Genomic DNA, 22,660 nt, shown 5'->3' on the forward strand with positions numbered 1-22,660 from the left:
GCAAGTAAATAAGGCAAATGGAGAGAAAGTTAAGCCTAAGGGATAAAGCCATGGAAAATTAAATCTGTCCTTACTGTAGATACCAAATATCAGATTTAACAGTTTATCAGAGCCCTGTGTAACACATGGCAAAGGTTCAAGCCTCCTTAAGTATCTTTTAAGGAATAAAATAAATATTTATATTATATCTATTCCTGGTAAGATATATCTAAAAATAGTACATTGAAATGTTCATTTAAAAAATACACTAGGATGGGAAACAGCCATCACTTGATTTTAAGTAATTTAGGTAGACAAAATTCAATTTAATAAAATTCCCCCAGAAAATAGAGACAAACCCACATTTTCCATTGGCTTAAACCATTTTGTACCCAAACTCCCTAAGAGATAAATAATTTAATTTGAAAAGATCAACTATATTGATTGATCCAGGAGACTCTTGGTACTTTCCAGAACAATGAGGCTGATGAAAAGAAGTATCACTTTGATATGAATTAGGGAACGAATAGATTTATAGAGTAAGTCTCAGGCTTCGTATACTTCATTTTTCAAAATATGACCTGCAGTATAATCAGAAATCAAAAGTAAAGCTTTTGAGGAATCCATTGGTGTGTGGTCAGCTCATTCAATTCAGAGATCCACAATTTTTAATATCAGCATTGACATGAGTGATTGCAAGGCCTCAGGACAGCAACTACTTTTCCAGAAAATAAGACATCATAACAAATGTGGGTCTATTATATAGAATTAGTGTGCTGTTGGGGAAGGAGCATGGAATTTGAATTGATAAAGAATTCAGAGTAAGAAAATTTGAGTTCTTATCCAGTTCTGACATTTATTTATTTCTAAATAATGATAAAACATAACCCACAGTGTCACTGCAAAAGTCAACTAAAATAATGCATATCAAAGGGTATATATACATACACACACACAGTGTACAAGCATTAAATGTTCCTCTCAGTAGATAGTAAACTGAAAGCTAGAGCTAATCTTATCTTTCTAGCACAATCTCAAACTCACAGAAGGTTTTGATAAATGTTTAGTAAAGAAATGAATGACCACCCACATATCACACACTAAGAAAAGACTGTCTTGATCGCACACATAGTTGTACAAGGTAAGTTATACAATATGCAAATATATATAAAAATATTTTAAAAAAGCTTATGCTAAAATATAAATCAATTAGATACACATTTATACATATATTCTTTCTATATATAAAATATACATATACATATATGTATATGATTTAATAGTTCAAATACATTGTATAAAAAGAAAATGTAAGAGAACTGCATTTTCTTTAATAGCACTTATCACAATCAAAGCACCTAGGATTCAGTGCAGTAAATAACAAATTCCTACTTGAGGCGGACAATCTGAGTGACAGTGTTCACTACACCATACTGTGTTTATGGCCAAATATTTGTTTCATATGATTACTCTTCAGCAAACCTTCCAGAATGCAGTTCAAATTTTATTTGCCATTGTAAAACTCTTCCAATCAAATTAACAATTGGGGTCGGGGGTATTTTACAAATGAAAACTCTATGAACACAATTGAACGAAGGTGAATTACCTGGGTCTGTAGAGGCAATAGCATAGGTATTTTGTTCTAACTCTTTTGGCCTGAATAAATATTCTCATCCAAGGATCAAAATATAGAACAGATGTATAGGCTCTGAATGACCATCTCTCTGGAAAACTAGAAAAGAAAATAATTGAATATAATAATGACATTATGTGAGAAGAAAAAATTAAGACTACCAAGTCATAATGATTACTACTAGCAACTCCAGAAAGTTTTTTCCTAAACCTAATCACATGACAAATACCAGCAAATCTTATAACACTCACAGACCCCTAAATACAAGGGCTTACCTGAATAACCTACTTAGATTAGAACTTCCCACAATGCAGGAGACCTGGGTTGGGGTGAGCCCCTGGAGGAGGACATGCCAACCCACTGCAGCATTCTTGCCTAGAGAATACCCATGGACAAAGAAGCCTAGCAGGCTAAAGTCCATGGGGTCGCAAAAAGTCAGACACGACTGAGCGACTTCACTTTCACTTTTCACTTTCATGCATTGGAGAAGGAAATGGCAACCCACTCCAGTGTTCTTGCCTGGAGAATCCCAGGGATGAGGGAGCCTGGTGGGCTGCTGTCTATGGGGTCGCACAGATTCGGACACAACTGAAGCGACTCAGCAGCAGCAGCAGACTTACATCAGTGGAGAAGGAAATGGCAACCTACTCCAGTTCTCCTGCCTGGAGAATTCCTTGGACAGAGGAGCCTGGTGGACTACAGTTCATGGGGTCGCAGTCAGACACGACTGAGCAACTGACACACACACACAGCCCCAGACTTATATCAGCAATAGAAAAGATACTTTTCATTAAAACTATCAGCCCAGAAGGACAAAATCACATCAAATAAACAAAATAATTCCCTTGCTTAAGCATAACAAAAAGAATCTAGGTCCACATGAATGAAATGTCATTTCCATGAAGTTACTGTGCGGAGAGAAATACAATAAAATGTTTAATTTACTTTGAAAATTATGAACAAGAAACATAAAACTTCATTCTATAACTGAAATAAGTATTAACATAAGGATTAAAATAAATATTAATGGCCAGTTGAAGGGAGGAATCCAACAATGGAATTGAAAAATAAAAAGAGAAAAGTAAAGGATGGAAAGGCAATGAAATTGAAGCGGAACAAAGTAAACAGCCTACGAGGAAAACTGCTCTTGTAAAACCGCATGGTGTTGAGAAGTCTTTGTGTTGCCGAACACCAACAACTCCAGGGACCTTCAATATTAAAGTATATTTACAAATTGTAAATCCTCTCCAAATAGACAAGAAATAAAGATCAAAAAAGGCCAAGCCATGCTGAAGAAGTAGCACTCTCCATCTACTAGGCCCAAGAAAAGACTGCTGTGAAGGCTATAAGGCACAAACAGAAAGCAGGGAGTAGTAAACCTATCATTTTTACAATCCCACCTCAGTCCAGAGGGAGGCAAGCTGATGGAAAAGAAATATAAAGCCTGTCTGGGTGGAGGTGTTGCTGCTTAATGGGTCACAATGTTGGCAGTTACTCAGTGAGAAAGAACAGAACTCTAAGGAATTTATAAAAATGATGACAAAGCCCATAGGCTTGCAGTCTAAGGATTTCCTGGTTGGTTGTAAGTTCCTCCAGGTGGGATCTGAAGCTCATTATAAATCCATTAATTGTTTAAAAATAAATTCTTTTAAAGTAAGCCTTCAGTAGAATTTCCCAATATTAATTATATAAAAGTATCTAGTATGGCTGTTGTTTAGTCACTAAGTTGTGTCTGACTCTTTGCAACCACATGGACTGTAGCCCGCCAGGCTCCTCTGACCATGGTATTCTCCAGGCAAGAATACTGGAGTGGATTGCCATTTCCTTCTCCAGGGGATCTTCCTGACCCAGGGATCGAATGTGGGTCTCCTGCACTGCAGGCAGATTCTTTACCCTCTGAACCACCAGGGAAACCCAAGGTTAATGGCAGTGGTCTTTAAATGGCAAATATGAGTGTAGCTTTAATGTGACAAGAAAGGCTGTGTGCATGAAGATATAGCACTGCAATAATGAAGTTGATTATTAGTATATTAGAAGCTGTACAAGCAAGTTAAGACCTCACCTGTAAAGAAAAAAAAAAGTCACCCTAGGACACTATAAAAATTCTGAGTACTTCTCCCATTATTCAAATTCTTTCTGGATCTCCTTATTTGAAATTGCCCTTACAGCTAGAAGCGTTCTTTTAACTTTCCTCAAAGCTAACACTTCTCTGTCATTTGAAGGTAAAAGTCAAAAGTAATTCAGAGCCAAGTTTGAGAATTTGAGAAATAAGGTAAGAGATCAAACTGAGTTATACAAGTTTTGATTAAAAAAACATCACACAAATATAAAATAAGGACACAAATCCTTCTACCTCTTAATAGGTCATTTTCTACTCATTCAATACCTATTCAATGAACATTCACAGCACGTGTGTAAGGGATCCTCAAGCCCTTCCTTTGTGAGGAGGGGAATGCACTAGAAAGTCTCATGGGACTTAGCATATAACTACTCAGGGCTAAGATTTATCATGGAGATGTATAAGGATATACAGGAACTCTTACAGAAAAGATAACGGTGTCTGGAAGGATCTTTGCCTGGCTTTCTCACGTTCTGTGCCCCTCATGAAGGGTCACACAGACAATACTCTTCCGCAGCTATGAATATGCAGCAACATGTGTGTGATGCTTCTGCCTAGGGAAGCCCGTTAAGGGAGTGAGTGCTCAAGGTTTTTTTGTCTTTGTTGTTTCTGACTTTGTTTTTTCCCTGGGGCTGGTCATATAAGCACCCTCTGCCTAGCATGTATTAAAATTCCGGAGTCCCAGAAATAATGTAGATCCTCAGCGTAAATCAGGTTGTTTACACAGTCTGCACACAGTGAGCCACCTTTATCTGTTAAGAGAAAGTTCTGTATCAGTGATGGGGGGCTGTTTACCAGCTAAGTTCCCAGAAGCCAGCCAAGGGTCAATCTTGTAAACAAACCTTTTAATATTAACATCTCATTTACTTGTGACTAACAGAATGGCAATAATACTTATGCTATTATGATGTTTCAGTGATGGAAAAAGGCGGCTAAGTAGGAAATCTGTATATGAAATAGGCCAATCAATGTCATTTTCAAGTGCTTTTATATGATTCTTAAGGTCCTTCATGACCCTGACACCACTTAATTTTCCAGTCTGATCTCCTGCCAGCTTCAGTCTAGCCATTCAGGACTACCGACTTCTCCAGATATGGGATCAAGCTTTATAATCCTCAAGCCTTGGCACATTTCAATTCGTTGGCCATTTTCAGTTACCTCCTCTTCACGCTTCAGGAGATCTCATTTGCTGTCAAAGCCTTCCCTCACTCCCCAAGGTTGGGTGAATCACTCTCTTCCAGTGCTTCCCTCTTTCTGTGCCTCCTTTTCATCGCACCTGAGCTTCCCAGTGACTCAGCAGTAAAGAATCTGCCTGCAATGCAGGAGACCTGGGTCCAATCCTTGGGTGGAGAAGATCCCCTGGGAGGAGGGCATGGCAACCCACTGGAGTGGGAGAACTCCATGGACAGAGGAGCCTGGCGGGCTGCAGTCCATAGGGTCAGAAAGAGTCAGACACGACTGAAGTTACTGAGCGTGCATGCATAACACTTAGTCTTGTCACTGCCTGTTTACCGACTGTATCCCCATCAGGCTGTACCCTCTATGAGGCTATCATCCTCATCAATAAGTATTTGCCAAATAAGTGAAAAATTTTCAGGACTTCCTTGGTTTAATTTAGAATAAACAACAGAGGAGTCTCTGTTGTTTTTCAGTTGCTCAGTTGGATCTGACATTTTGCAGTCGTACAGATTGCAGCACACCAGTTTCCTCTGTCCTCCACTATCTCCCAGAGTTTGCTCAAATTCATGTCCATTGAGTTGGTGATGTTATCTACCCATTTCACCCTCAGCTGTCCCCTTCTCCTTTTTCCTTCAATCTTTTCCAGCATCAGGATCTTTTTCAATGAGTCAGCTCTTTGCATCTGGTGGCCAAAGTATTGGAGCTTCAGCTTCAGCATCAGTCCTTCCAGTGAATATTCAGGATTGATTGCCTTTAGGACTAACTGGTTTGACCTGATCTCCTTGCAGTCCAAGAGACTCTCCAGAGTCTTCAACACCACAATTCAAAAGTATCAATTCTTTGGGTTGTTGGAAAAGGGTGTTTGCTACAACCAGCATGTTCTCTTGCCAAAACTCGGTTAGCCTTTGCCTTGCTTCATTTTGTACTCCAGGGCCTAAACTTGTCTTTTACTCCATATATCCCTTGACCTCCCAACTTTTGTATTCCAACCCTCTTTGATGAAAAGGACAACATTTTCTGGTCTTAGTTCTAGAAGGTCTTCTGGTCTTCACAGCACCGTTCAGCTTCTTAGGCATCAGTGATTGGGGCCTGGACTTGGATTACTACGATGTTAAATGGTTTGCTTTGGAAATGGACTGAGATCATTCTATCGTTTTTGAGGCTGCACCCAAGTACTGCATTTCAGACTCTTTTGTTGACTATGAGGGCTACTCCATTTCTTCTAAGGGATTCTTGCCCACAGCAGTAGATATAATGGTCATCTGAATTAAATTCACCTGTTCCCATCCATTTTAATTCACTGATTCCTAATATGCCAATGTTCAATCTTGCCATCTCCTGCTTGGCCACTTCCAATTTACCTGGATTCATGGAACCAACGTTCCAGGTTCCTATGCAATATTGTTCCTTACAGCATCGGACTTTACTTTCACCACCAGACATGTCCACAACTGAGCATCATTTCTGCTTTGGCCCAGCTGCTTCATTCTTACTAGAGGATTAATAATCACCCTCCACTCTTCCCCAGTAGTATACTGGATACCTCCCATCCTGGCGGGGCTCATCTTTCAGCATCATATCTTTTTACCTCTTCATACTGTCCATGGGGTTCTCCAGGCAAGAATATTGGAGTGGGTATCCTTCCACAGTTCAGAAAATGACTCTTAAATCCAGGTACTGGACTAAATTAGATCCCTTCTGGAATATCTCAGAGGTGCCATATTTCTACTCATGAAAACATTGTATGTTATAATAACCAAGACACTTTTCTAAATTTACTGCCAAAGTCCCTAAAAAATCTATGAAGATTTTTTTGAAGTTGAAACTAACAAAGCCTAAATTATCTTGAATATACAGAAGTGCAAAAAGATTTTTAACTAGTTTAAGTTCTGAACTATAAAGGGGATAACCAAATTTAACCTTAAGGTAGATTATACCTAAGATAAATGTCAACTCAAAGAGGAAATTTAAAAGGCAAGTTATAAGCTTCGCAAAGTAATGAAAGTGCTTCTACCATAACCATAGTACAGTAAGAAGCACATTATAACAATTTGAAGCTGTAACTTTTGATGTGTTCCCAGGCAGCTCAGTTAAGACATAAACCAGAGACATTACAGAATGCTGTCCAATGACTGTCAATTTAGAAATACACTGACAATATGGCACCTAATTTCAAAACATTACTTGGTACAAAATTTCAACTCTGTGACCCTGTATTATATCATTGCTTTCAGAATTGCTTTGTCAGATGGGTTCCTCTAGTTGCTTGAGATCTGGAACTGTGATGGATTCCAGGGGTACGAAAGGCCCTTTTGATGGCAGTCAATTCCATGACATGCCTTTTTTCATCATGAATCTGTGACAAGAGTCCATGCTTTCTTCCATTTTATCATAAGGGTTGAATATGTTAAGAAGATGATAAGTAACTGAAAGCAACATGGGTACAAGGAAATCACATGCACAACAGACCAGAGGAAATGGTCATACAATCCTAGCCCCTACAAAAAGGGAAAAATGCTACAAGAGCGATTAAGCCTGAACAATTTGAAAACGTAATTCACAAAGACACATACACCCCCACGTTCACTGCAGCACTATTTACAATAGCCAGGACATGGAAACAACCTAAATGCCCAGCAACAAATGAACGGATTAAGAAGATGTGTTACACTTCTATACAATGCAATATTACTCAGCCATGAAAAGGAACAAATTTGAATTAGTTCTAGTGAGGTGGCAGAACCTAGAGTCTGTCATACAGAGTAAAGTCAGTCAGAAAGAGAAAAACAAATATCATATAATTACGCATATATATGGAATCTAGAAAAATGGTATTGGTGAACCTATTTGTGAGGCAAGAATAGAGACACAGATGATGAGACAGACTTGTGGACACAGGGCGGGAAGGAGCGGGTGGGACGAATTGAGAGAGTAACACTGACGTATATACACTACCGTATGTGGGAAGCTGCTGTACAGCACAGGAAGCTCAACTTGGTGCTCTGGGATGACTTAGCGGGGTGAGATTGGTGGGGGGTTGGGGGGGTGGGAGGAAGGCTCAAGAGGGAGAAGATACACATATACATATAACTGCTTCCCTTGTGGCTCTGCTGGTAACGAATCCATCTGCAACGCAGGAGACCTGAGTTCAATCCTGGGTTGGGAAAAACCCCTGGAGAAAAGAAAGGCTACCCACTTCAGTATTCTGGCCTGGAGAATTCCGTGGACTGGTATAGTCCCTGAGGTTGCAAAGAGTCGGACTCAACTGAGCAACTTTCATTCCATAACTGATTCACATTGTTGTACAGCAGAAACTAATACAACACTGTAAAGCAGTTGTATTTTAATTAAAAAAAAAAAGAATATTTTACATAAAACTCCATATCAACAAATTTGAAAATCTAAACAAAAGGAGTATTTTTAATAAGAAATTATAAATGATAAATTTGCCCTAAGAATTTTAAATTTTGAATAGATTAACAGTTATAACCCAACTGAAAAGTAAAAAAAAGTAGTAATAGGACCACAAAATTTTCAGGGAACTTCTATCCAACCTATAGGTAAATGACGGATTCATTTTATATAAACTCTTTTAAACTAACAAAAGAGGTGAAAAACTTTCCAGCTCATTCTACTATAGACTATACACCAATAGTAAGATAAGGATAATAAAAGCATAATTATAGCCAGTCTCATATGTAAACATAGAGACAAAGAAACATTAAATAAAATACTAGCAAAATTAACACAGTGAATAATACATCATAAACTAGTTGGGTTTATTTGAACAAAGCAAGGATGGTTCAACATTATAAACTCTAATATATTAATACATTGCTTTAACAGATTAAAGGAGAAAAACAAATCTAAATCACTTCAACAGATATCAGAAAGCACTGACTAAAATTTAATATCCACTTTCTGATGTAAAAAATAAAAGGAACTCAGTTATTGCCTTCCTGAAACTGAAAAGGCATTGATTCAAAGGAATAATATCTAGAATAATCATCACATCTAATAGTCAAATGTAAAAAAACTCTATTAAGATAAAAACAAGACAAAAAAGCATGTCTGCTACTACCACTTCTATTTAACTAGCTAATTAGTTAAAACAAGAAATAAAGAAATAATAAGTAGATGGTTGGAAGGCATCACTAACTCAACGGACATGAGTTTGAACAAACTCAGGGAGATAGTGAAGGTCAGGGAAGCCTGGAATTCTGCAGTTCATGGGGTCTCAAAGAGATACGACTTAGCAAATGAACAACAACAGAAATAAAGACATAAAACCATCATTGTTTAAAGATAAAAACTACATATAAAATTTAACTGAAAACTATTAGAATAAAATAGTTCAGTAAATGGTGAGATATAAAATCAACAGGCAAAAAGTCAATGCTTTGCCATCAGTAAACTAACAAATAAATAATTTGAAAAAGCAATGAAGAAAAAAATAAGTCTTATCTGAATGCTAAGAAGAGTCAGAAAATGCCCAAGAATAAACTTAACAAGAAATATACCAGAACTAAGTGAAGAAATAATAATAGCTAACAATTACTGGGTATGTACAATGTGCCAAAGAAGAATTTAAGCACTTTTTACATCATATATCATTTAATTTTCACTACAACCCTGTGATATAATACCATTACTATCATTACCATTTACAAATGACTACATTGAGGCTCTGTGAGGTTAACTACCTTCCCCATAAAAACACAGCAGGTAGAACTATAAATTGAACTCAGTCTAACTACCAAAGCTCTGTTCTTAATTAGTATGATATGCTATGCTGTTATAAAACTCAACTATATAAAAGTAGACGGGAATAAGGACCAAAACATAAATATGCTAGTTCTCCCCCAATTAATCCATGAATTCAATAGACTACCAGTAAAAAAGCCCAAGAATTTTTTTGTAATAAAACTTGGAAAGCTTGTTTTAAATATTCATATAAAAAAGAACATCTACAAGTGTAGGCAATTTTTTAGAAGTTTAGGGGTAGTCTTACCAAATAACAAAATGCATTATAAGGGCTATAGCAATTAAGAAATTCTAATGGAACAGGAATAAAAAATTCTATCAGTGAAAAGGGACAGACTGTCCAGAAATAAATCCATGAATGGTTGTAATCTAGTTTATATTAACAATACACTTCAAATAAGTAAAAAAGGCTGGATTATTTTTTAAATTCTATATCCTTTAGGAAAGCACGAAATTAATCTATCCTTCCCCATGCATATAAACTTCAAAAATAAATCCCAGATGGATTAAAAGGCTATATGGAAATAAATTACAAATATTAAAAGAAATGATGATAGGAAAACATATTTGGCTAAGGACGGACTTTCTGAGTTCAGAATGCAAAAGAAGCAGAGAAAAGAAAGTATTAGTATTAACAGATTTGACCTCAAAAATTAAAAAATGTCTGTAAGACAAAGGAAAATACTAACAATGTTAAAAGTCAAGGGGGGAGCTTCCCTGGTGGCTCAGAAGTAAAGAATCTGCCTACAAATGCAGGAGACATAGGTTCGATACCTGGTCCAGGAAGATCCAGGATGCCATGGAGCAACTAAACCCTCACACCACAGTTACTGAGCCTATGCTTTAGAGCCTAGGAGCCACAATTACTGAGCCCAGGTTCTGCAACTACTGAAGACCCCATGACCTGGAGGCAGTGCTCTGCAACAAGAGAAGCTACCACATGAGAAGACCATGCACTGCAACTAGAGAGCAGCCCCCGCTCGACACACTGGAGAAAGCCCGCACGCAGCAATGAAATCCCAGCACCGTCAAAAATAAAAAAATAAATACATTTTTAAAGAAAGTCAAGTGGGGAAAAAGGAAAGGAGGTGTGTGTTTATAAAAAGCAAAAGCAAGCGTCCTTGTGCTGATGAACTGGTGAATTTGCATCAAAGTTTGTTCATTATATTAATGTTGATATCCCTGTTATGATGTTACACTATAGTTTTGCAAAATGCCACCACTGGGAAAGGGTACACAGCCTCGCTGTATTGCTTCTTATTACTGCATGTGAGTCTGTAATTATCTCAATAAATGTTTCAATTTAAAAAAGGCCAAGTGTCAGTCTGTGTGTGTTCAGTCAACTCAGTAGTGTCTGACTCCCTGCAACCTCAAGGATTGTAGCCCACCAGGTTCTCTGTCCATGTGATTCTCCAGGCAAGAGTACTTAAGTGGGTTGCCATTTCCTCCTCCGGGGGATCTTCCTGACTTAGGGATTGAACCTGTGCCTCTTGCTTCTCTTGCACTGGTAGGCAGATTCTTTACCACTGTACCACCTGGGAAGAATGTCAGACTAGAGGAAAATGTTTTCTTCATATTTAATACCCAAAGCATTAATAGCTATACTACACTAAATATTCCTAAAAATCAACAAGAAAAACTATATAAAAGAAATATAAGCAAAACACACAAGCAAATTATGGAATTAAGTGTCCAAAAACATGAAAATATACTCAATTTTTTTAATATTTAGGAGGAAACTGGAGTGCAAAGAAATATTTAATCTACCTGCTAAATTTTTTTAAGTAACAAAAATTCATTATCTCACAGTTCTAGAAACTAGAACTGTGAGACAAAGATGTCAGCATAGTTGGTTTTTCTGTGTGAGCTGTGAAGAAAAATTTGTTTCATGAGTTTTGCCTAGGTTCTAAGAATTTGCTACTTGGCAACATTTTTAAAGATTGATTACATCAAATCATGGTGAGAATCAGGGCACTGAGAAAATTCAGACCATTGGTTAGATGTATAGAAATGTAAGTATTTTCACACAGCACTTTAGCACTATTTAAATTGAAAATTACTACTACTTAATCCGGCAATAATTTTTCTAAGAATGCCAAAGAAGTATTTGTACATGTGCCCTAAAATAAAACAATCAGCATTGTTGAAAGAGTGAAAAAATGAAGTTTAATCAATAGGGGAGCATTGATATATAACACCACATTATACATTATACTATAGTATATAGTAACTGAATATTATACAAAATTGTTATATACCAATATACAGTAACTGATCACTATACAGGCATTTCAAAAATAAGGTACAGCATTTTTAAAAGTCATCTTTTAGAATGAAGTGCAGCATTATCTTCTAAAGGGAACCAGGGTCTCTTGGAGAAATGACTGCAGTGCTATATCAGGGAAAAAAGGAAAGTAATATGAGCCCAGAACATCTTGTGGTTCCAGTAAGTACCAAAGTGTTTTAAAATGATGACATGAAAAGAACATAAGATTCAGCTTGAACAGGCTCCCACTAGCCAAAGCCAAATTTAGAACAACTCTAGCCAAATAATTTATATAGACAGTAACAGATTATGACCCTGAAAATAGAAAGAATGAAAAAGAACCCAAGGATCCAAACTACATATAAAAAGAGAAAGAGCAAGAGGTTGAAAGATAAAGCAAGTGTGGTAAAATACCACATTTGTGGAATCGTAGTGAAGTACATTGGAATTCTTGGTATTATCTTTGTAACCCATTCAAAAAGTTTAAATTATTTCAAAAAAAAAGGTAAAGAAGAAAAAATATCTGCATTAAATCTAATAAATTGACAATTATTAAGAAGAAAACTAGATGGTATATTTTAAAACTCAAGGTGCAGAATAATTTCTATAGAAGAAGAGAGATTAAAAGGAACTGGGGTGGAAAGTGAGGAAGCACTATTACACCAATTTGTATGTTTATGAAGTTCAATTTGTTTTCAATAATTTAATATATGTATACTACTTGAAGCCCTTCCCGTCATACACACTCCATCCTCTTCCCCAAAGATTAATGCCCCTGGAACAGGTGATGGACCACCACGTAAACAAGCAAGAGTGAGATGTAGTAAAGAGTAAAGAAAACGAACACACAGATCCAGGATTCACTGGCATATCTTACATGTAACTGCAAAGTCTTTATACAGTTCAGTTCAGTTCAGTTCAGTCGCTCAGTTGTGTCCAACTCTTTGCGACCCCATGAATTGCAGAATGCCAGGCCTCCCTGTCCATCACCAACTCCCAGAGTTCACTGAAACTCATGTCCATTGAGTCGGTGATGCCATGCAGCCATCTCATCCTCTGTCGACCCCTTCTCCTCCTGCCCCCAATCCCTCCCAGCATCAGAGTCTTTTCCAATGAGTCAACTCTTCGTATAAGGTGGCCAAAGTATTGGAATTTCAGCTTTAGCATCAGTCCTTCCAAAGAAATCCCAGGGCTGATCTTCAGAATGCACTGGTTGGATCTCCTTGCAGTCCAAGGGACTCTCAAGAGTCTTCTCCAAGACCACAGTTCAAAAGCATCAATTCTTCAGGGCTCAGCTTTCTTCACAGTCCAACTCTCACATCTATACATGACTACTGGAAAAACCATACCCTTGACTAGACGGACCTTTGTTGGCAGTAATGTTTCTGCTTTTGAATATGCTATCTAGGTTGGTCATAACTTTCCTTCCAAGAAGTAAGTGTCTTTTAATTTCATGGCTGCAGTCACCATCTGCAGTGATTTTGGAGCCCCAAAAAATAAAGTCTGACACTGTTTCCACTGTTTCCCCATCTATTTGCCATGAAGTGATGGGACCAGATGCCATGATCTTCGTTTTCTGAATGTTAAGCTTTAGGCCAACTTTTTCACTCTCCTCTTTCACCTTCATTAAGAGGTTTTTTAGTTCCTCTTCACTTTCTGCCATAAGGGTGGTATCATCTGTTTATCTGAGGTTGTTGATATTTCTCCTGGCAATCTTGATTCCAGCTTGTGTTTTTTCCAGCCCAGTGTTTCTCATGATGTACTCTGCATAGAAGTTAAATAAGCAGGGTGACAATATACAGCCTTGACGTACTCCTTTGCCTATTTGGAACCAGTCTGTTGTTCCATGTCCAGTTATAACTGTTGCTTCCTGACCTGCATACAGGTTTCTCAAGAGGCAGGTCAGGTGGTCTGGTATTCCCATCTCTTTCAGAATTTTCCACAGTTTATTGTGATCCACACAGTCAAAGGCTTTGGCATAGTCAATAAAGCAGAAATAGATGTTTTTCTGGAACTCTCTTGCTTTTTCCATGATCCAGCAGATGTTGGCAATTTGATCTCTGGTTCCTCTGCTTTTTCTAAAACCAGCTTGAACATCTGGAAGTTCACGATTCACGTATTGCTGAAGCCTGGCTTGGAGAATTTTGAGCATTACTTTACTAGTGTGTGAGATGAGTGCAATTGTGCGATAGTTTGAGCATTCTCTGGCATTGCCCTTCTTTGGGATTGTAATGAAAACTGACCTTTTCCAGTCCTGTGGCCACTGCTGAGTTCAAACAGGAGATGGCAAGAGTGAACGTCGACATTCTAGGAATCGGCAAACTAAAATGGACTGGAATGGGTGAATTTAACTCAGATGACCATTATATCTACTACTGTGGGCAGGAATCCCTTAGAAGAAGTGGAGTAGCCATCATGATCAACAAAAGAGTCCGAGATGCAGTAGTTGGATGCAATCTTAAAAATGACAGAATGATCTCTCTTTGTTTCCAAGGCAAACCATTCAATATCATAGTAATCCAAGTCTATGCCCCAACCAGTAACGCTGAAGAACCTGAAGCTGAACAGTTCTATGAAGACCTACAAGACCTTTTAGAACTAACACCCAAAAGAGATGTCCTTTTCATTATAGGGAACTGGAATGCAAAAGTAGGAAGTCAAGAAACACCTGGGGTAACAGGCAAATTTGGCCTTGGAATATGGAATGAAGCAGGGCAAAGGCAAATAGAGTTTTGCCAAGAGAACACACTGGTCATAGCAAACACCCTCTTCCAACAACACAAGAGACAACTCTACACATGGACATCACCAGATGGTCAACACCGAAATCAGATTGATTATATTCTTTGCAGCCAAAGATGGAGAAGCTCTATACAGTCAGCAAAAACAAGACTGGGAGCTGACTGTGGCTCAGAGCATGAACTCCTTATTGCCAAATTCAGACTTAAATTGAAGAAAGTAGGGAAAAGCACTAGACCATTCAGGTATTACCAAAAAAAAAAAAAATCCTTATGATTATACAGTGGAAGTGAGAAATAGATTTAAGGAACTAGATCTGATAGATAGAGTACCTGATGACCTATGGATGGAGGTTCATGACATTGTACAGGAGACAGGGATCAAGACCATCCCCATGGAAAAGAAATGCCAAAAAGCAAAATGCCTGTCTGGGGAGGCCTTACAAATAGCTGTGAAAAGAAGAGAAGTGAAAAGCAAAGGAGAAAAGGAAAGATATAAGCATCTGAATGCAGAGTTCCAAAGAATATCAAGGAGAGACAAGAAAGCCTTCTTCAGCGATCAATGCAAAGAAATAGAGGAAAACAACAGAATGGGAAAGACTTAGAGATCTCTTCAAGAAAATTAGACATAACAAGGGAACATTTCATGCAAAGATAGGCTCGATAAAGGACAAAAATGGTATGGACCTAACAGAAGCAGAAGATATTAAGAAGAGGGGACAAGAATACACAGAAGAACTGTACAAAAAAGATCTTCATGACCAAGATAATCACAATGGTGTGATCACTGACCTAGAGCCAGACATCCTGGAATGTGAAGTCAAGTGGGCCTTAGAAAGCATCACTATGAACAAAGCTAGTGGAGGTGATGGAATTCCAGTTGAGCTATTTGAAATCCTGAAAATGATGCTGTGACAGGGCTACCACTCAATATTCCAGTGAATTTGGAAAAGTCTTTATTATAAACTTATAATTTCATACCAGTATCCACACAATGGGCTTCCCTGGTGGCTCACATGGTAAATAATCTGTCTGCAATGCGGGAGACCTGGGTTCTATCCCTGGGTTAGGAAAATCACCTAGAGAAGGGGATGGCAACGCACTCCAGTATTATTGTTTGGAGATTTCCGTAGACAGAGGAGCCTGGAAGGTTACAATCCATGGGGTCACAAAGAGTCAGACACAACTGAACGACTGACACATCCACATAATAAGGTTGTATGTCTTATGAATGAAATTTAAAACATCCAAATTACAGAACTGCAATTCCACACCTGGCATCTACATAAACTCTCTGAGTAAGGAATGTCAAAGCAGAATGACAACGCTGTAGATTTTGTATATGCCAATTTACACTAACCACATATGAGGTTAATGATGGGCACTGACCCATTTTAAACCTTCCACCAGTCTGTCATCTTGCACTTTCTTAGTCCTACTACCCTCCATCAGTATATAACCTTAGAAAATGACTTTTAATTTTAATAATCTGTGTGACTGTGATTGAAGGTTACTAACAACCACCAGTGAGAAGGTAAAAATGGATTAACTTGATTCTACTTGATTCTATTCTGCACAAATAGACTACTTCAAGGAAAAAAAAAAGTTTGGTGGGAGAAAATGTTACAAAGGTTTGAGGTGTGGGACGTGGTTCAGAGTTCCAAAAACTACCAGAATATAAATTAATAAACAAAAATTGGGGTGTCCCTAGTGGCTCAGTGGTAAAGAATTCACCTGCCAATGCAGGAAATGTGGGTTAAATTCCTGATCCGGGAAGATCCCACATGCTGCAGAGCAACCACGCCCATGCACCACATCTATTAAGCCTGTGCTCTAGAGCCTGGGAACTGCAACTACCGAGACCACACGTCACAGCCACTGAAGCCCACGGGTCCTAAAGCCTGTGCTCTACAACACGAGAAGCCACAGCAAAGAGAAGCCCCCCACAACACAACCAGAGCATTGCCCCCTCTCACCTCAACTAGGGAAAAGCCCACACAAAGCAAAGACTCAGCACAGCTAAAAATAGATAACAAATTTTTAAAAATTTGTCTAAACAGGCCCCAAAGAGACATCTTGTTTTCCGTTATTAGTTCACTTTTATTTCTTTAACATTTAGTATTCTCAGCCCTCTCCGGCCCCTCCATTTTGTTCCACATTTTGATTTGTTACGAAGCTATATTTCATACCATCTTCTTCCCTTTCGAGAACTCTGCCTAAGCTTAACATGATATAATTCAACACTATTCTTTTTCTGTAGCTACAACTCTCTTTCTGCATGTTGCCCTGGAACCTCTGCACCCTTCTCTTGCACTCTCCACATACCACAATCACAGATCCAAACTCCAGTTTAATATATCACACATTAAATGCAAACTTATGCCTCATCTGCATGCTGAAATTGTGAGATGACTGTTATATACCTACACATAATTTTTCTTAAGTGAAAGCAGTTTATCTTTAGACTGATACTGCCAAAGCACAAGCCACCGCCCTGTGCTTGAACATCACACTTAATGAAATTTTCATGAGGCTATTGTCATCTTGAAACAAGGCCCTGACAATGGTCAGATAACTACTGTTAGAGCCTCAGCCCAAGGTACAATGATGAAGGATTTTGATTGCTAAGTTTAAAATAATAAAATACTGGTGATGCCAAATATTTGCAAGAACTGTATAAAAGTTCAGATCCTTTGACTCACTGGTTCCCTTCCTGGGAATCTGTCTTAAGAAAATAATTCAAAAAATAAAAAAAATACATGTTTACAAATATGTTTATTTCAACATTACCCACAAATAATGTGAAACACTGAGACTAATGTTACTATACAGAAATGCAGGAATTGTTATGTAACTTATGATGAATCAATGCAATGGCCACTTATCAAGAAATCATGAAATGAGGCTTATTAAGACTATACATATGTTTAGAAGCAAATCGTAAATGAAAAAAGAAAACTGAAAAATTGTCCTTAAAAACACTAGAATGGACAAATATAAATTAATAATTATGATATAGAAATTCTTTTCCTTAAAAAGTTTTAAAATATTGTTTTACTTTTGATTTTACAACAAGAAAAATTGGAAGAAAATAAATTATACCAGAAAATCAATTCTCTGAAGCCAAACAAAGCCTGTAAGCTTTGGTTTTCCTATTCCTACGTAGAAAATTAAGTTATTTTCAGAATTGGCAGGACCACATCATCTAAGACTAAAGGTGAAAATCAGACAGTTCAAAACCTTGAAATTTGTTTTTGGACAGATGTCAAATCATGCCCTGTGGCTTCAAAGAGATACAATAGCCAGAATAGAAAGAAATAGTAAAAAAAGTTGTTTTATTACAAACCACTTATTCTCAAAACCAAGATATATAAACTGCACTTGATTAGAAGTTCAAAGATCAGAAGTCATAAATGGAAGACGAGTCAAAGAAAGATCCATCTTGGACCAGATGCATTCTTTCAGCCTCAAGATTTAATGGTTTTACTAATCCCTTAGTGAAGAGGAATTAGAAGTTATTGTCAGAATCCACTAACTTTTTAGAAGAGAAACTGGCATTATTACTGCCTCCCCAGGAAGTAGTATTGCTCTCTCTACTTGGCACCAGCTGGTACTTACAAAAGAAACCATGAAATGTACTGCATCTTTGCTACAGAAATTATGTCACCTCTTTACAATAAATCCTTCCTCATAAAATCCCATCCTTGTCTTTAGAAAAATTTTCTTGTGATTGAAATGTGAAACATTTTGTTGAAAAATCAATCAAATAAAAAATTGCAGGGTGGTCAATGTTCCAAAGCAAAATTGTGTATTTCTTAGGTCTGATCCATTTTCTTTATTTTGTAATTAACTGCCTAAATGCCTTAAGAGGGCTTCCCTGGTGGCTCAGATGGTAAAGAATCTGCCTGTGATGTGGGAGACCTGGGTTCGATCCCTGGTCTTGGGAAGACCCCTCTGGAGGACACTATGGCAACCCACTCCAGTATTCTTGCCTGGAGAATCCCCACACAGAGAGGAGCCTGTGGGGCTATAGTCCATGGGGTCACAAAGAGTTGGACATGACTGAGCAACTAAGCACAGCACAACAAATGCCTTAAGAAGCTTCTAGCTTCATTAAACAATCTGGGAACAGTAGGAATTTTCCCCAAAGAATTAGCTGTCAAAGTATTCCTCTAATAATATATTATTTCCTAATGCTAGTGTTGAAAGGCTAAGGCATTCTGACAGATAACTGTTTGAAAATTTGAGCTCAAAGCTGTTAAGTAGTATGAAATATTGGTTTTGGAACCAGTCCTTAAGTAGAGGACAAGGCCAGCAAGAGAGGAGGAGACAGTAATGAAGGTGCCAGTAACAGTTCTGGGCACCCTTTCTGATATTGGCATATTAATGTTGGCAGAGGGGTTCCCAACACTTGTAGAATGGTAATTAGGTTGGATATTTAAAACAAAACAAAACAACCACCTTTATTTCTGTGTAAAATGAGAATTCCACATTTTAGAATGAGATGAGAAAAAAATATACATTAGAAAAATATAGAAAAGATAATTTAAAGTGGGTTATCATATGTTAAAGTCTCCAACTGGGAAAAGAACTTTCAAAATTTCACTTCCAAGGGAAAAGAAAAAGTTGTCTAAGCTGATGTGCTTACTTGGGTCTCAACGCTGCTGCTGCTAAGTTGCGTCAGTCATATCTAACTCTGTGCGACCCCATACACGGCAGCCCACTAGGCTCCTCTGTCCCTGGGATTCTCCAGGCAAGAACACTGGAGTGGGTTGCCATTTCCTTCTCCAATGCATGAAAGTGAAAAGTGAAAGTGAAGTCACTCAGTCGTGTCCGACTCTTAGCGACCCCATGGACTGTAGCCTACCAGGCTCCTCCGTCCATATCTTCGTCTAAAACGTCACTGTCCAATACCGTAGCTTCTGGCCATACATGGCTATTGAGCACTAGTCCAAGCTGATATGTGGTACACATGTAAACCACACTGGATTTCAAAGATTTGGAATGGAAAAAATTGAATGGAAAATGTCTTAATATTTTGCATACTGAAATTTCGAAATTATGTTATATATATTTGATGAAATAAAAACATTGTTAAATTAATAACAACCATTTCTTTTTACTTCTCCTAATGCAGCTACTCATAAATTTAAGATGACATATATTGTTCATATTTTTGGCTTTCACTATATTTCTACTGAACCACAATTGTTCATTAAATGAATCAGTCCAGATTAAATTCCTTTAAAATCCCTTCTAACTGTAGCATTCTGACACTAACAGAATAAAGGTTTAAGCTAATAAGCTTTTTTTTCCTTCTTCCTCTTTCATTAAAAGTTTTTTATTATTGGACTATAATTGCTGTACATGTTACATTCATTTCTGCTGTACAACAAAGTACATCAGTTATATGTTTACCCATATCTCCTCTCTCTTGAGCCTTCCTCCCATGCCAGCACTCGAGGTCTTCACACCAAGATTGGTGCTCAGTACCAAGCACCGACCCCAGCTCCCTGTGTAACACAGTACCTTCCCAGTAGCTGCTTATTTCACAGTTGGTAGTATATGCATGTCAATGCTACTCTCCCAATTTGTCTGCTAATAAGTTTTAAATACAGAGTGAAATACAAAGTTACTTTAGAGAAATCCAGGTTTAATCACTATTTCATATTTCTCCACACTTTTTCACCCATGCCCCTACTAATTTCTCATTCTGTTCCCTATGGATCCCCAATAGCCAAGAAAAATGAATATCCATTTATTTACTTATAAACTGCAAGTAAGCAGTTCATAGGACCATTCTGAACTGTCATTCAGCGATATTCCTCTGAATCACCTCTGAAACATATGAAAAATATTGATTCTTAGGCTTGATATCCAGAGATTCTGACTCAGTAGATGTGGGATAAGACAGGATCTTGTACTTCTCAAGAAGCTGTCTCACAGGCTCAGCCAGATTTGGGAATCAGAGGTCCAGCCTAACATACTTTATCTGTAATTGGGGTAAAATGAATGGCTCTAGTGCTGAGGCCAAGTGGCCTCCGACCTGGAACCAGGATGCAGGTTTCCTAACTCCAGTTCACTGGCATCGTTGACACATGTTCTGACAAACACTCATATACTCACTCTCCAAGAGCTCCAGCCATCAGTATATCTTCTCTGTCAGTTTTAACATCCAACTCAGGTTCTCCACTAAGCAGAAGCTTCAAGTTATAAACAACCAGCAAAGTACCTAGTGGAAAAATAGATGTTTGACTTTTGTCAATATTTAACTACACTAAGCATTAGTCATGGTGCTATTATCTCACCTAGGGAATTAAGCCCGCTATAGACTAAATTTTCTTTTGTACTTCAGTAAATAAAATGCCTTGGTAAGTTTCAATATATATGTCTTATAGTAAATTCCACTTTCTGCCAAAGAGCATTGAGTTTCTATAGCACCATGCTTCTTTTTAACTATTCAACTTATTATGTCTTTCAGTGTGGATTCTTCTCATAATTTGCATTATAAAAACTGTTAGAAGCCTGAGCCAAATTTGTATTATAGGTAAAACTCTCATTGTCAGAACTGAAATCAATGCACATAAGAACAAAGATAAATTTTTACCATTTGTATAAATATGAAGTATTGCTTTGTATAAATGTGTATAAATATGAAGTAGACACTAACAGAGGTGTTGGTAAACTTTTTCTGTAAAGGGCCAAAAAACAAATATTTCAGACTTTGCAGGTTTCTTACAACTACTCACAACTCAGCTCTACACTGTAGCATGAAAGCTGCTGCAGGGAATACACAGATGAATGATGTAGCTACGTTCCAGTAAATGGTAACTAAGAAAAACAGCCATGGGGCCAATTTGACCTGCAGGCCCTAGCTTGCTGATCCCTGCTCTAAAGCACAGTAAACAAAAACAACCCAAATTGTTTATAAACTTGATTATAATATAAAGACAAACAGCACTGTCAGAGAAATTTGAAGAACAACCAAGTACACTTTTCTTTTTGGTAATACTAAAATGGAGGGGAGAACAGCAGAGTGACTAAGAATCTGGACTTGGACTTGGGAGCCTAAATACATGTGTCAATACCCTGGACCAACCATTTACTATCACAGTGACTTCAGGTAAGTTTCCTAATCTAGATGATAGAGCTCATGAGGCACTTAAAACACAAGGGTTGTTTTGAGGATTAAATGAGTTAATTTTTATAAGGCATTTAGAAAAGTGTTCAGGAAATAGTATATCTTTCAGTAGTATATACATCAGTATTTCACAATTATAAGGCAACTAAAGAGACTATACATTAACCATCCTTAAAGTACACCATATATCTTAATGAAATGAATATTTAAGTGCCATTATTTTTCTTCTATGAGAAAGGGAAAAGGATGACACAAAACATTACTTTTAAACAAACTACCACAAGTTAGAGGAGAAATTTGCTATAAACATAACATAAAACAGAATTTTAATACAAACAGAATAGAATTTTGCACATTAACATTAGAAAAAGCAGAATGCAAATAGCTTTCTCTAGAGCAGGAATCTTTTTGCTTCTAGATATGAAAAGTGGTACAAGTCTGGAGAAAGACTGCCACAGAAGCCTGGACTTGTTACTTTATAAACTGCTAACCCTCTTACATGCCCTGCGGTCATCTAGTCTTGGATGCTGTAGTAGAGAGTCTCCTGACACAGAGAGATGAGGAGAGAGATTATCTCTGGCAGAGACTGTGATTCCCTATGATCATAGCCTGTGTCAACCTCTCCTTACCCGGTTTCACCAGGCTGTTACAAGTACAAACATTTCTCCCAGTGCCAGTGACTTAAGAGTTATTCCTGTTTGGATTCTCTAAGACAAAATTTATAAAAATAAAATGAATAACTGCCTCATATGAGATTCCACATGGCATTTTAAATAGAAATCATATTTACAGTCTTTTGTATGACGCTGAAAACAAACACTTCCACATTAAAATTTCAGGG

At 37.6% G+C, this 22,660-nt stretch overlaps 1 protein-coding gene across 1 annotated transcript in view; it reads right to left on the minus strand.

The window, feature by feature from the left end:
• The window catches only part of MORC1 (MORC family CW-type zinc finger 1), a 158,651-nt gene that overhangs the window by 113,793 nt on the left and 22,198 nt on the right, over window positions 1-22,660 (minus strand). Inside the window, 2 exon segments of the mRNA XM_070357835.1 lie at window positions 1,586-1,711; window positions 20,805-20,910. Of these exon segments, the coding sequence (XP_070213936.1) occupies window positions 1,586-1,711; window positions 20,805-20,910 (232 nt within the window).

The sequence above is a fragment of the Bos mutus genome, chromosome 1 (genome assembly GCF_027580195.1).
Source record: "Bos mutus isolate GX-2022 chromosome 1, NWIPB_WYAK_1.1, whole genome shotgun sequence".
Lineage (NCBI taxonomy): Eukaryota > Metazoa > Chordata > Mammalia > Artiodactyla > Bovidae > Bos > Bos mutus.